Source organism: Nerophis lumbriciformis, linkage group LG18 (assembly GCF_033978685.3).
Source record: "Nerophis lumbriciformis linkage group LG18, RoL_Nlum_v2.1, whole genome shotgun sequence".
NCBI classification, from domain to species: domain Eukaryota; kingdom Metazoa; phylum Chordata; class Actinopteri; order Syngnathiformes; family Syngnathidae; genus Nerophis; species Nerophis lumbriciformis.
Window position 1 is genome coordinate 22122501 of NC_084565.2, and position 14662 is coordinate 22137162.

Here is a 14662-nt window from a genome sequence, read left to right on the forward strand (position 1 = left end):
TTTTTATTAAATCAACATAAAAAACACAAGATACACTTACAATTATTAGTGCACCAACCCAAAAAACCTCCCTCCCCCATTTACACTCATTCACACAAAAGGGTTGTTTCTTTCTGTTATTAATATTCTGGTTCCTACATTATATATCAATATATATCAATACAGTCTGCAAGGGATACAGTCCGTTAGCACACATGATTGTGCGTGCTGCTGGTCCACTAATAGTACTAACCTTTAACAGTTAATTTTACAAATTTTCATTAATTACTAGTTTCTATGTAACTGTTTTTATATCGTTTTACATTCTTTTTTATTCAAGAAAATGTTTTTAATTTATTTATCTTATTTTATTTTTTTTATTTTTTTTTAAAAGTACCTTATCTTCACCATACCTGGTTGTCCAAATTAGGCATAATAATGTGTTAATTCCACGACTGTATATATCGGTTGATATCGGTATCGGTTGATATCGGATATCGGCAAAAAGCCATTATCTGACATCCCTAGTGATATAGTTTGGTGGCCATATTGCCCAGCTCTACTCGGCGTACAAGCTTAGCAGACCAGCTTTGTGTGTGCTATCAAGTTTGCACGTGTTTTTCTTTCAGTGATGAGCAAACTACTTGGAAAATGTAGTAATCCAAGCTACGAGTTACTCTCGATTAAATGTAGCTAAGCTACAGAGGAAGCTATCCCCGGGGAATTGTAGCAAGCTACACTACAAGCTACAAGGGAAAAGTAGCTTGCTAAATCAGAGCTACATTTAACAGCATTTATATCTATCGGCCCACAAGTATAATATTAATGTTAATGTAACTGAGAGTGTACAAATGGACTTAAGAGTACATTACTATTAACTATCTGTCATTTAGCTGGGGACGCCGTACAACTACTTCTAGAGGTCCCTGCACCCCACTGTATGTATTTATTTAGTTAGCTTTTTCTTTGGCCCGCCCCTATAATGTTATTAATTTTCTCTACTGACAGTAAAAAAACAGCATCTATCTTGTGTGTTGTTTGGGAACAGTTGGTAATGGTTATGTGCAGTAAAACGTTTTAAATAAACTCAACTCACTTTAATGTCTGTTCCTAAATTTGCGTTGGACGTCTTTGATGAAGAGAGCAGTTATGATTTTGGTTTACAAAGTAAACAACTAAGAACTTAAGTTTTGGGCATTGTTTTCTCTAAACACAAACATTTGTCACACATTTTTGTGGGTTTCCTGCACTTCATCTTCATCACTAAAGAAATAATCTAATCTGTGGGAGAGAATTCCTCTGCCATTTTCAAGTATGTTTTTTGTTGTTGTTGTTGAGTCGTCCGCTTGAAGCGTCCCTCTGTCTCGGACTCCCTCGTCATCATGTGACATGAGTGCATGACTTATGATTTTCATTACTAGTTTCAATGACTCGCCTTATCTTATTGCTGATTGGCTATAGTATAATGATTCACCCTAACCCAAGCTAACTGTAACTCATCATACAAACACCAATCATCATGGATTTTCTCTGTATGTATAGATGTTCTCATTCATCCAGGTCATTGTATTTTGTCCATTTTTTTTTTTTTTGATTTGCAGTCCATTTTCTCTCTTTGTAGCTTGTAGCTTCAATGTAAGCTACCTCACTACATGGGTCTAAAAGTAGCTAAGCTATTGGAAAAGCTACTCGTTAAAAAAGTAGCTATACTGCCAAGCTACTGGAAAATGTAGTTAAGTTACGCAGCTTAGCTACATGTAGCTTGTTACTGCCAATAACTGGTTTTAATACACACTACCCTTTTGTAGATCAAGCTCTAAGAGTTTAGGCAAAATGACCTTTTCTACTTTCAATCAGGTGACATGCAGTAGATCAGGCCCATAGTGATGCGCAATCAAGCAAAATTAATTCCAAAATTCCTATTGCACATCCAGCTATGTATCTTTAGTTTAAGTTAACAGTTATTGGTAGTGTAGTGGTTCATAGGCATCATTATCCATTCTACTTTTCCCACAGTGGAAACACAAGACTGATCATGATTTACCAATCCAAATAGTAATACTAAACTGGATGGCTTTGTGGAAACATACTGTATATGTTGTCAATTTGTTGATTTCCCAGTGAATGACATAATGTGAAAACAAAAAATCAGCCATACTCTGTACAGCAGTGGTTCTTAACCTGGGTTCGATGGAACCCTAGGGGTTCGGTGAGTCGGGCTCAGGGGTTCGGCGGAGGTCAAGACACACCCGACTCATCGTGTAAATAAAAACTTCTCCCTATCGGCGTATTACGGATACGGCAACAGCAGAAGTCAGACTGATTTGCAGGTGTGTAATTTGTTGTGAGTTTATGCACTGTGTTGGTTTTGTTCTTTGAACAAGGTGATGTTCATGCACGGTTCATTTTGTGCACCAGTAATAAAATATGGTAGCACTTTAGTATGGGGAACATATTCACCATTAATTAGGTGCTTATTAACATGCAAATTAGTAACATATTGACTCTAAACTAGTCATTATTAAGTACTTATTAATGCCTTATTCGGCATGGCCTTATTATAACCCTAACCCTCTAACCATGGCCCTAACCCTCTAACCCCAACCCTAACCAAATAACTCTAAATTAAGTCTTTGTTACTTAGAATATGTTCCCAAGGTGTCCAAAAAACTCTAAATTAAGTCTTTGTTACTTAGAATATGTTCCCCTAGTGTCCAAAAAACTCTAAATTAAGTCTTTGTTACATAGAATATGTTGCCCATACTAAAGTGTTACCAAAAACATATAACTCTGTCTTGAATTTGAAATTTTTTTCACTAAAGAAGGGTTCGGTGTATGCGCATATGAAACTGTTGGGGTTCGGTACCTCCAACAAGGTTAAGAACCACTGCTGTACAGCAATCAGGTGTCTCTAAAATTAGACTTAGACTTAGACTTAGACTTTGTTTTAATTGTCATTCAAATTTGAACTTTACAGCACAGATAAGAATGTAATTTCGTTACATAAGCTCATGGTAGTGCAGGATAAAAAAGCAATAAGGTGCATATATAAATAAATAAATATATATAAATAATATATAAATATATATATAAAATAAAAAAATATATATAAATAAATAAATAGATTACTGTACAGATAAATATATTGCACTTTTTCACATGCGTCCACGTTTATGGATGTATGTTATATTGTTATTGAGGGGATAATTTAATTATGATGCGTTCAAGAGTCTTACGGCCTGAGGGAAAAAAGCTGTTACAGAACCAGGAGGTTCTGCTTCGGAGGCTGCGGAACCTCTTTCTAGAGTTCAGCAGTGAAAACAGTCCTTAGTGGGGGTGGGAGGAATCTTTGCAGATTTTCTGAGCCCTGGTCAGGCAGCGGCTTTTTGCGATCTCCTGGATAGGAGGAAGAGGAGTCCTGATGATCTTTTCCGCCGTCCTCACCACTCTCCGGAGAGACTTCCAGTCTAAAGCATTGCAGGCTCCAGTCCAGACAGAGATGCTGTTGGTCAGCAGGTTCTCTATAGTGACTCTGTAGAATGGGGGGAGGGAGCTGTGCTCTTTTCATCTGACGCAAAAAGTGCATGCGCTGCTGAGCTCTTTTTACAAGAGCTCCGGTGTGTCGGGACCAGGTTATATTGTCAGTTATCTGCACCCCCAGGAACTTGGTGCTGCTTACTATCTCCACTGCTGTGCCGTTGATGAAGAGTGGAGTGTGGCTGGACTGGTGCTTCCTGAAGTCAACGATGATCTCCTTGGTCTTGTTGACATTCAGGACCAGGTTGTTGGTTCTGCACCAGTCAACCAGATGTTTCACCTCCTCCCTGTAGTCCATGTCATTGTTGTCACGGATGAGGTCCACTACTGTCGTGTCGTCCGCATACTTCACAATGTGGTTATTAGTGGACCTGGCGCAGCAGTCATGGGTCATCAACGTGAACAGCAGCGGACTCAGGACGCAGCCCTGGGGGGAGCCGGTGCTCAGGGAGATGGCACTGGAGGTGTTGTTGCCCACTCTCACAGATTGGGGTCTGTCTGTGAGGAAGTCAAGCAGCCAGTTGCAAAGGGGGTACTGAATCCAAGGGGGGCCAGTTTGCTCACCAAGTGCTGCGGGATGATGGTGTTGAATGCTGAGCTGAAGTCCAGGAACAACATCCGCACGTGTGTGTCCTTTCCTTCCAGATGTTCTAAGCTCAGGTGGAGTGCAGAGGAGATGGCGTCCTCTGTGGAGCGGTTAGGGCGATAAGCAAACTGGTATGGGTCGAATGTGGGGGGGAAGTCTGGAGACAATATATTCCTTTACCAGCCTCTCGAAGTACTTCATTATGATGGGGGTGAGTGCAACGGGGCGGTAATCATTGAGGGAGGAGATTGTGGGTTTAATTAAAATGAAACGATTTGGAGTCAAATTAGGTTCTGTCTTGAAGGAGAATATCTGCACCAGTTTCCTTTTCAAATAGTAATCAGTGAATAAGATAACACGACTATTGTACCGTATACCTGCTGATCTGTATTTGGGATCTGCATAAGTCCTGAAAAAATGCGCCTTTGTAGTCCGATAAACTTCTTATTTTTCTCTATCTTGTTGTTATGAGACAGTCACCCTCCGCTGTTGCCATTTTTAATATAAAGTAGTGTAAAGTTATTACTTATATCTGTCAGTAAACTGGCCATGAAAGCGCTAAAACATACCGGTGTAGTGAGTTTATATTATTCACCTAAGGAACTTTAGTTATTAAAGAGTTCCAGTTGGACGGTTTTTCACGGGACACATTTTCGGCCTTTTTGTTGTTTCCAGATGAGGAGATGTTGCTCCGTAATTGATTTAAGTAAAGTCTGAATGTCCTTAAAACAGTTAGCTCCATCTTTTAGAACTCCTTCCACTCCCGTCCTTGCACGCTACACCGCTACAACAAAGATGACGGGGAGAAGACGTAAATAAGCCATGTAAATAAGACCGCCCACAAAACGGCGCATCCTGAAGCGACTTTCAGAAAGCGGCTTGAAGATGATCTGTAAAAAATAATCCATGCAACATTTTGACCAAAGAACCACCATTACATGTTATATAGGCCACAAGGAAGTTTTCAATTTAGAAAAAAAATAATAATAATATGACTCCTTTAATGCACCCTATATCCTTATATATAGATCAAACATAGACCATTCATCGGCAGTGCGCCCTATGGTCCGGAAAATACGGAACTATATCACTGACGATTATTACATAATGTCAAGACGTGGACTATGGGTTGTTTGTTTTCCCGAGTTGCAAGGAAAGTTGGACTGGACATAGCATGAAGGTAAAGACATTTTTTATTTTTAACAATTACAAAAGGTACAAAACTAATGGCGCACAGAAAGGCGGAGAACAAACTTGACTAATGAAACAAAAACTAGCACTTGGGCCAAAAACTATGAACATGAAACAAATAAACACTTACTGTGACAAGAATACAGACAGAACTCACTTGGCATGGAACTATGGTAGCATAGGTAGCAGAAGTCAAACAGAATTAATGTCGCCAGGCTGACTTCCTGGCAACTATCGGCTTAAATAGTCTTGAACATGATTAATGACAGGTGTGTGAGTCCAAATGAATCAGGTGCGTGACATGAGGACAGGTGAAAACTAATGGGTTGTCATGGAAACAAAACAAACAAGAGTGCACACAGAGTCCAAAAACCAAACCGAACATAACCAAAACAAAACATGATCACACAGACATGACACATAATAAGTAATACAAACAAACATTTGAGTGTTGTTGTAAACCTAGCTATGGTTCAGAAGTATTTGGACAGTGACAATTTTTGTATGATTGCGCCTTTACGGTCTTACATCTACAGGCACATTATATAGATAACATCCATTCCATTTTCAGTGATTCAACCCACATATTAATACATTTATTTATCTGGTTTAACACTCTTAATTCAATCATGTCCATAGGCTTTACCAACAGCAATTTATTGTCAACTATTCTTTAGCATAGTGCTTATCAATCAAAATGTATTTATATAGCCCTTTTTTACAAGTGCCTCGAAGGGCTGCACAAACCCCAATGGCATCCACTGATTTGAAACCCACATCCGGAAAATAAAAAAAAGTCCAAAATGGGTAAAAAGAAGAAACCTTGGGAGGAGGCCGCAAATGTTACATGTTATGTAGACCACAAGGAAGTGTTTTCAATTTAGACAAACAAAGTAATAATAAGACTCCTTTAATGCGCCTTATAACCTGGTGCGCCTTGTATATGAAAAAAGATGAAAAATAGACCATTCATCGGCAGTGCGCCCTATGGTCCGGAAAACACGTAACTATATAACTGACGATTACTACATAATAAGTAATACAAACAAACATTTGAGTAGTACTGTGAATGTATTGATATTTTTTACACCTTTCGCTATCAATGGTGTTGTTGTAAACCTAGCTAAGGTCCAGAAGTATTTGGACAGTGACAATGTTTGCATGATTGCGCCTTTACGGTGTTACATCTACAGGCACATTATGTAGATCAGTGTTTTTCAACCTTTTTTGAGCCAAGGCACATTTTTTGCGTTGAAAAAATGCGGAGGCACACCACCAGCAGAAATCATTAAAAAAAAGAAACTCAGTTGACAGTAAAAAGTTGTCGTCACAAGTGTTGTATATGAATTCAAACCATAACCAAGCATGCATCAATATAGCTCTTGTCTCAAAGTAGGTGTACTGTCACCACCTGTCACATCACGCCCTGATCTATTTGGAGTTTATTGCTGTTTTCCTGTGTGTAGTGTTTCAGTTCTTGTCTTACGCTCCTATTTTGGTGGCTTTTTCTCTTTTTTTGGTATTTTCCAGGAGCAGTTTTGTGTTTTTCCTTTGAGCGATATTTCCTGTATCTACTTTGTTTTAGCAGTCAAGAATATTTCAGTTGTTTTTATCCTTCTTTGTGGGGACATTGTTGATTGTCATGTACATTGTGGACGCCGTTTTTGCTCCACAGTAAGTCTTTGCTGTCGTCCAGCATTCTGTTCTTGTTTACTTTGTAGCCAGTTCAGTTTTAGTTTCGTTCTGCATAGCCTTCCCTAAGCCAATGCCTTTTCTTAGGGGCACTCACCTTTTGTTTATTTTTGGTTTAAGCATTAGATTTTACCTGCACACTGCCTCCCGCTGTTTCCGACATCTACAAAGCAATTAGCTACTGGCTGCCACCTACTGATATGGAAGAGTATTACACGGTTACTCTGCCGAGCTCTAGACAGTACGGACACTCAACAACAACACATCATTTGCAGACTATAATTACTGGTTTGCAAAAAGTATTTTTAACCCAAATAGGTGAAATTAGATAATCTCCCACGGCACACCAGACTGTATCTCACGGCAGCGCGGCACAGTGGTTGAAAAACACTGATGTAGATAACATCCATTCCATTTTCAGTGATTCAAAACCACATATTAATACATGTATTTATCTGGTTTATCACTCTTAATTTATGATGTCCATAGGCTTTACCAACAGCAAATTATTTTCAACTATTTGTTAAAATAGTGCTTATCAATCAAAATGTATTTATATAGCCCTTATTTACAAGTGTCTCGAAGGGCTGCACAAACCCCAATGACATCCACTGATTTGAAACCCACATCCGAAAAATTCAAAAAAGTCCAAAATGGGTAAAAAGAAGAAACCTTGGGAGGAGGCCGCAGATGTTACATGTTATGTAGACCACAAGGAAGTGTTTTCAATTTAGAAAAAAAAAATAATAATAAGACTCCTTTAATGCGCCTTATAATATCAACCAAATCTAAACCCCTCACGTGCCATCATGGAAATAAAAAAAATTTAAAAAGGAAAAAAAAAAATTAAATTGTTATATGTATCCAGTGATTATACTATAAAGTTATTTTCCATTTACATCACTAGTTTTAGGTTATTTTTTATTCAAAATCGCTGAATTTTCACATTTGCCGTTCAAATACTGAGAAGAGACTTTCGGCCAGTTGAGGCACGTTACTGAGTTGAGCCTCACCATGGATTGCGCAATGACTCGGCTAACTGCTGGCCTGCTGTGCAGTGAGACCGTATTGCTATATGAATTATATTATACATTTCCATAGTTTAGTTAGCTGAGGTATATAATGTACAGTGTATTTTGTCAACAACTGTATGTGTGTAACGTATTTCTTGTGCTGAGCAGTCATAAAACTGCTGCGAAGACGTACTGTGTGAGGCTCGCAGTAATCCCGCCTCATGGTGGTAGAGGGCGGTAGTGATCCCAGGAAGCATTTTTGCGACTATTCGGCTGCAGAAGAAGTGACAACAAGCAGCAACAGTTAGCAGCGATCGTTTATTTTATTCCTCTTGCCTGGACTATTAACATGGAGGATTACATATCTAAAATAAAACAGTTTTCTAAACTGGACTTTCAATCGAAGCAGGAGGTAATAATTGAAGGAAGATCTCCATCGAGACAGCGAGACTTTTAAAACTGAAGAAAGATAAGGAAGACTTCTATAAACAAGTTATCGATGCTTTTGTTCAAAAGGAGCTGCGCATGGACTTCATTTATAAGTAAAGGTAAGACCATAACATTGTTTTTAATTAAATGTGCTTTTTTGTGTCCTACAGTTTGTATGTGTAAAGTTAAAGTTAAGTTAAAGTACCAATGATTGTCACACACACACTAGGTGTGGTGAAATTTGTCCTCTGCATTCGACCCATCCCCTTGTTCACCCCCTGGGAGGTGAGGGGAGCAGTGGGCAGCAGCGGCGCCGCGCCCGGGAATCATTTTTGGTGATTTCACCCCCAATTCCAACCCTTGATGCTGAGTGCCAAGCAGGGAAGAATGCTGGTATGAGCTTTTAAACATAACCCGTTAACTGCTGCCAATCAAATGGTGAATAAGATACTCTTTAGGGTTCATATGTTTGTAAATCTGACTGTGATGAAGTCAGTGCCTCACCAGCCATCAACCTCACCGCACATCACTGCAATGTATATACTCTGATGATTAACTTGTGTGATGGCTGTATTATGCTGATAGTGTATATTTGTACCATGAATTGATTAACGTGGACCCCGACTTAATCAAGTTGAAAAACTTATTCGGGTGTTACCATTTAGTGGTCAATTGTACGGAATATGTACTGTACTGTGCAATCTACTAATAAGTCTCAATCAATCAATCTGGTGCGCCTTATATATGAAAAAAAGATCAAAAATAGACCATTCATCAGTGGTGCGCCCTTTGGCCCGGAAATTACGTTACACCCAATCCTCAATCGCTTTGGTTTCATGTTAAAATGAGCTATTCCAGTAAAGCACGTCTTGCATACTGTTGGCAAATGTTTGTCATGGCAGCGTACGCCATTTATTTTAGGATGTCCAAGCTGGCTTCCCTTGCTCGTCACTCCAATCCTTTAAGTTTATGGATTGCACTCCCTGATGTGCCGTGCTGCCAAGTAAAGCCTGCAGTATACACTGCTGGATTAATGTGTAAAGCCCCGGAAAAAAAATAAAAATAAAATAAAAATGAGCAGAAGCAGATACAAGTCCACCTGAGCTATGATTAAAAGTGTAGTGGAGATCTACTGTAGCACACAAGTATGCAGAGATTTACTGGAGTTCACTTATCTTTAACAGCACTGCAGTGCAGATAACTGTGCGGGCAAGTTGTAGGAGAACTCCCGACTTAAATGTTTGTTTGTTTTAATTCATGCGCATTTCACATCAATAAAGTTGCACTTTTAGGAAAACAGTTTAATTCGGCTGGCGTTCAGTCACCCACATGCATTTTTAATCTCCTCTGCAACAACTCCAAAGAGCGGAATTAGAAAGCCGAAGACATTAAAAGCCTTTTGATGTCACTAAACTCCGACAATGCAACATTTCTGCATGTCAGACCCAAAGGCTTCGTGTGCACGAGTGAGAACAGATCCCGTGATTTGTATGCGCCTGCGCTCAGCTCGCTAATTTGAGGGATGAAGGGCTGAAATGTTCCTGGCAGCAAAAAACATTTGAGGGCTGAAATTTCACTCCGTCCCCCCCCCCCCCCCCCCCTCGCCGCGCATCACCTGACATTTACTCACCTCAGCAAAGATCACATGGGATCATTGACGTCTTCCTCTATCATGTGTCATTAACCTTCCAGTGATGGATGATGATCTGCATTATTCAGCAGGCGTCTTACGTTCTGCACACACTTATAACAGGATGCTCCGGGCCTGTCGGCGGAGTCTCGCACCCTGTCTTGCAGGAAATTGAACATAATCTTGTGTTACATCTCGCGCGGGCACGCAAACATCCCAATTGCGTGTGTGTGTGTGCGCCAAGTCATACACACACTCACTCACACACGGGAACAAACGCTTTCAGGCGAGCCGCACTATGTTGTGTGCAACATGTATACACTCAGACGTCATTTGGATGGCATGTAGCTGATAATTAACTGAGTGAGTGAGTGAGTGAGTGAGTGAGTGAGTGAGTGAGTGAGTGAGTGAGTGAGTGTGTGTGTGTGAGAAAACCAGTGAAGTTGGCACGTTGTGTAAATTGTAAATAAAACCAGAATACAATGATTTGCAAATCCTTTTCAACCTATATTCAATTGAATAGACTGCAAAGGCAAGATACTTAACGTTCGAACTGGAAAACTTTATTTTTTGCAAATATTAGCTCATTTGGAATTTGATGCCTGCAACATGTTTCAAAAAAGCTGACACAAGTGGCAAAAAAGATTGAGAAAGTTGAGGAATGCTCATCGAACACTTATTTGGAACATCCCACAGGTGAACAGGCTAATTGGGAACAAAGTTTTTCAGTTTGAAGGCTAAGTATCTTGTCTTTGCAGCGTATTTAATTGAATATAGGTTGAAAAGGTTTTGCAAATCATTGTATTCTGTTTTTATTTACCATTTACACAACGTGCCCACTTCACTGGTTTTGGGTTTTGTAAATACTGGCATGTTTTTTTCCTGGACATTTTCGTTGGATTCCAAATGGTTTTCTGGAGATGTCGGACATGGGTGTACAAGCACATTTCCCTGTTTTTATCGCCGCATGCCTCCAGCGTTCCTCAAATTTAAGTGCAATAATTATAATGTAATCTTTCACAAAAGGCTTCCCCATGCAGATGCCCGGGGTTAGCTCCATAAATTATGTTTATTACCTCGCCCACACAGTAGCAATAAATGTATGTGCAATGATCAGCTCCTTTTATAAGTGCCTTGGAATGTGGAATGTGACGTAGGCGGGGTCATGATAAACAGTGGCACAACACGCGTAACAACGACTAATCTACAAACCCCGTTTCCATATGAGTTGGGAAATTGTGTTAGATGTAAATATAAACGGAATACAATGATTTGCAAATCCTTTTCAACCCATATTCAATTGAATGCACTAAAAAGACAAGATATTTGATGTTCAAACTCATAAAAAAATTTTTTTTTGTGCAAATAATAATTAACTTAGAATTTCATGGCTACAACACGTGCTAAAGTAGTTGGGAAAGGGCATGTTCACCACTGTGTTACATGGCCTTTCCTTTTAACAACACTAAGTAAACGTTTGGGAAGCTTCTCAGGTGGAATAATTTCCCATTCTTGCTTGATGTACAGCTTAAGTTGTTCAACAGTCCGGGGGTCTCTGTTGTGGTATTTTAGGCTTCATAATGCGCCACACATTTTCAATGGGAGACAGGTCTGGACTACAGGCAGGCCAGTCTAGTACCCGCACTCTTTTACTATGAAGCCACGTTGATGTAACACGTGGCTTGGCATTGTCTTGCTGAAATAAGCAGGGGCGTCCATGGTAACGTTGCTTGGATGGCAACATATGTTGCTCCAAAACCTGTATGTACCTTTCAGCATTAATGGCGCCTTCACAGATGTGTAAGTTACCCATGTCTTGGGCACTAATACACCCCCATACCATCACAGATGCTGGCTTTTCAACTTTGCGCCTATAACAGTCCGGATGGTTCTTTTCCTCTTTGGTCCGGAGGACACAAAGTCCACAGTTTCCAAGAACAATTTGAAATGTGGACTCTTTTCCACACTTTTCCACTTTGTATCAGTCCATCTTAGATGAGCTCAGGCCCAGCGAAGCTGACGGCATTTCTGGGTGTTGTTGATAAACAATTTTCGCCTTACATAGGAGAGTTTTAACTTGCACTTACAGATGTAGCGACCAACTGTAGTTACGGACAGTGGGTTTCTGAAGTGTTCCTGAGACCATGTGGTGATATCCTTTACACACTGATGTCACTTGTTGATGCAGTACAGCCTGAGGGATCGAAGGTCACGGGCTTAGCTGCTTACGTGCAGTGATTTCTCCAGATTCTCTGAACCCTTTGATGATATTACGAACCGTAGATATTGAAATCCCTAAATTCCTTGCAATAGCTGGTTGAGAAAGGTTTTTCTTAAACTGTTCAACAATTTGCTCACGCATTTGTTGACAAAGTGGTGACCCTCGCCCCATCCTTGTTTGTGAATGACTGAGCATTTCATTGAATCTACTTTTATACCCAATCATGGCACCCACCTGTTCCCAATTAGCCTGTTCACCTGTGGGATGTTCCAAATAAGTGTTTGATGAGCATTTCTCAACTTTATCAGTATTTATTGCCACCTTTACCAACTTCTTTTTCACGTGTTGCTGGCATCAAATTCTAAAGTTAATGATTATTTGCAAAAAAAAAAAAAGGTTTGAGTTTGAACATGAAATATGTTGTCTTTGTAGCATATTCAACTGAATATGGGTTGAAAATGTTTGCAAATCATTGTATTCCGTTTATATTTACATCTAACACAATTTCCCAACTCATATGGAAACGGGGTTTGTATCAGCTGGCGGAAAGCACGGTGAAACGGCCTTCCTCTTCTGGAACTCGCTCGAGGACGTCAGTGTGATTCCGCTTCGTTTCTCGTCGTAGTTTGTCAACATTCCCCGCCGCCCTCGTAATGTGCTTTCTCTGTCAGAAATAAATTATGCACTCACATTGTTGTCTCGCTCTCTCTTGGCAGTGGAGAATAACCCGTGCCAGACCAACCCGTGTCTCCACGGAGGGAGCTGCCTGCAGGAGGGTGACGGCTATAGCTGCTACTGCCCACAGGGCTTCTCTGGAGAGAGCTGCGAGATCGGTGAGTTGTTGCCCGGCGGGTCGGGCCTGAGAGTCAGAGGGGCTCACAGGTCAGCAGCTGTAGATGGATTGAGGGAGAGATGGACATACAGCCGTGGTCAAAAGTTTACATACACTAGAAAATAACATAATGTCATGGCTGTCTTGAGTTTCCAATAATTTCTACAACTCTTATTTTTTTGTGATAGAGTGATTGGAGGACATACTTGTTGGTCACAAAAAACATTCATGAAGTTTGGTTCTTTTATGAATTTATTATGGGTCTACTGAAAATGTGAGCAAATCTGCTGGGTCAAAAGTATACATACAGCAATGTTCATATTTGGTTACATGTCCCTTGGCAAGTTTCACTGCAATAAGGCGCTTTTGGTAGCCATCCACAAACTTCTGGTTGAATTTTTGACCACTCTTCTTGACAAAATTGGTGCAGTTCAGCTACATTTGTTGGTTTTCTGACATGGACTTGTTTTTTCAGCATTGTCCACACGTTTAAGCCTGATTTAGCTATTCCTTTACCACTTTTGACGTGTGTTTGGGGTCATTGTCCTGTTGGAACACCCTACTGCGCCCAAGACCCAACCTCCGGGCTGATGATTTTAGGTTGTCCTGAAGAATTTAGAGGTAATCCTCCCTTTTCATTGTCCCATTTACTCTCTGTAAAGCACCAGTTCCATTGGCAGCAAAACAGGCCCAGAGCATAATACTACCACCACCATGCTTGACGGTAGGTGTGGTGTCCTTGGGATTAAAGGCCTCACCTTTTCTCCTCCAAACATTTTGCTGGGTATTGTGGCCAATCAGCTTAATTTTTGTTTCATCTGACCACATAACTTTCCTCCAGAAGGTCTTATATTTGTACATTTGATGTCAGTTTAAATAAAATGTCATTTGATGTCAGTTTGATGTCAATGAAAAAGGAGGATTTCCTCCAAATTCTTCAGGACAACCTAAAATCATCAGCCCAGAGGTTGGATCTTGGGCGCAGTTGGGCGTTCCAATAGGACAATGACCCCAAACTAGGCATTTCCGATAATGGCTTTTTGCCGATATCCGATATTCCGATATTGACCAAACCCTTAATTACCGATACCAAAATCAACCGATATATACAGTCGTGGAATTAACACATTATTATGCCTAATTTGGACAACCAGGTATGGTGAAGATAAGGTCCTTTTTAAAAAAATAAAATAAGATAAATTTAAAAAAAATTCTTGAATAAAAAAGAAAGTAAAACAATATAAAAACAGTTGCATAGAAACTAGTAATTAATGAAAATGAGTAAAATTAACTGTTAAAGGTTAGTACTATTAGTGGACCAGCAGCACGCACAATCATGTGTGCTTACAGACTGTATCCCTTGCAGACTGTATTGATATATATTGATATATAATGTAGGAACCGTCCTGAGTAGTCGTGAGTTCAATCCCGGGCTCGGGAACTTTCTGTGTGAAGTTTGCATGTTCTCCCCGTGACTGCGTGGGTTCCCTCCGGGTACTCCGGCTTCGTCCCACCTCCAAAGACATGCACCTGGGGATAGGTTGATTGGCAA

At 40.1% G+C, this 14662-nt stretch overlaps 1 protein-coding gene across 3 annotated transcripts in view; it reads left to right on the plus strand.

The window, feature by feature from the left end:
- ncanb (neurocan b) overlaps positions 1 to 14662 on the plus strand; it is a 492017-nt gene that overhangs the window by 322573 nt on the left and 154782 nt on the right. For all 3 annotated transcript variants that reach the window (XM_061977842.1, XM_061977841.2, XM_061977843.2), the window contains exon 10: positions 12995 to 13111. In XM_061977842.1, the coding sequence (XP_061833826.1) occupies positions 12995 to 13111 (117 nt within the window). The remainder of the gene's footprint in view (positions 1 to 12994; positions 13112 to 14662) is intronic.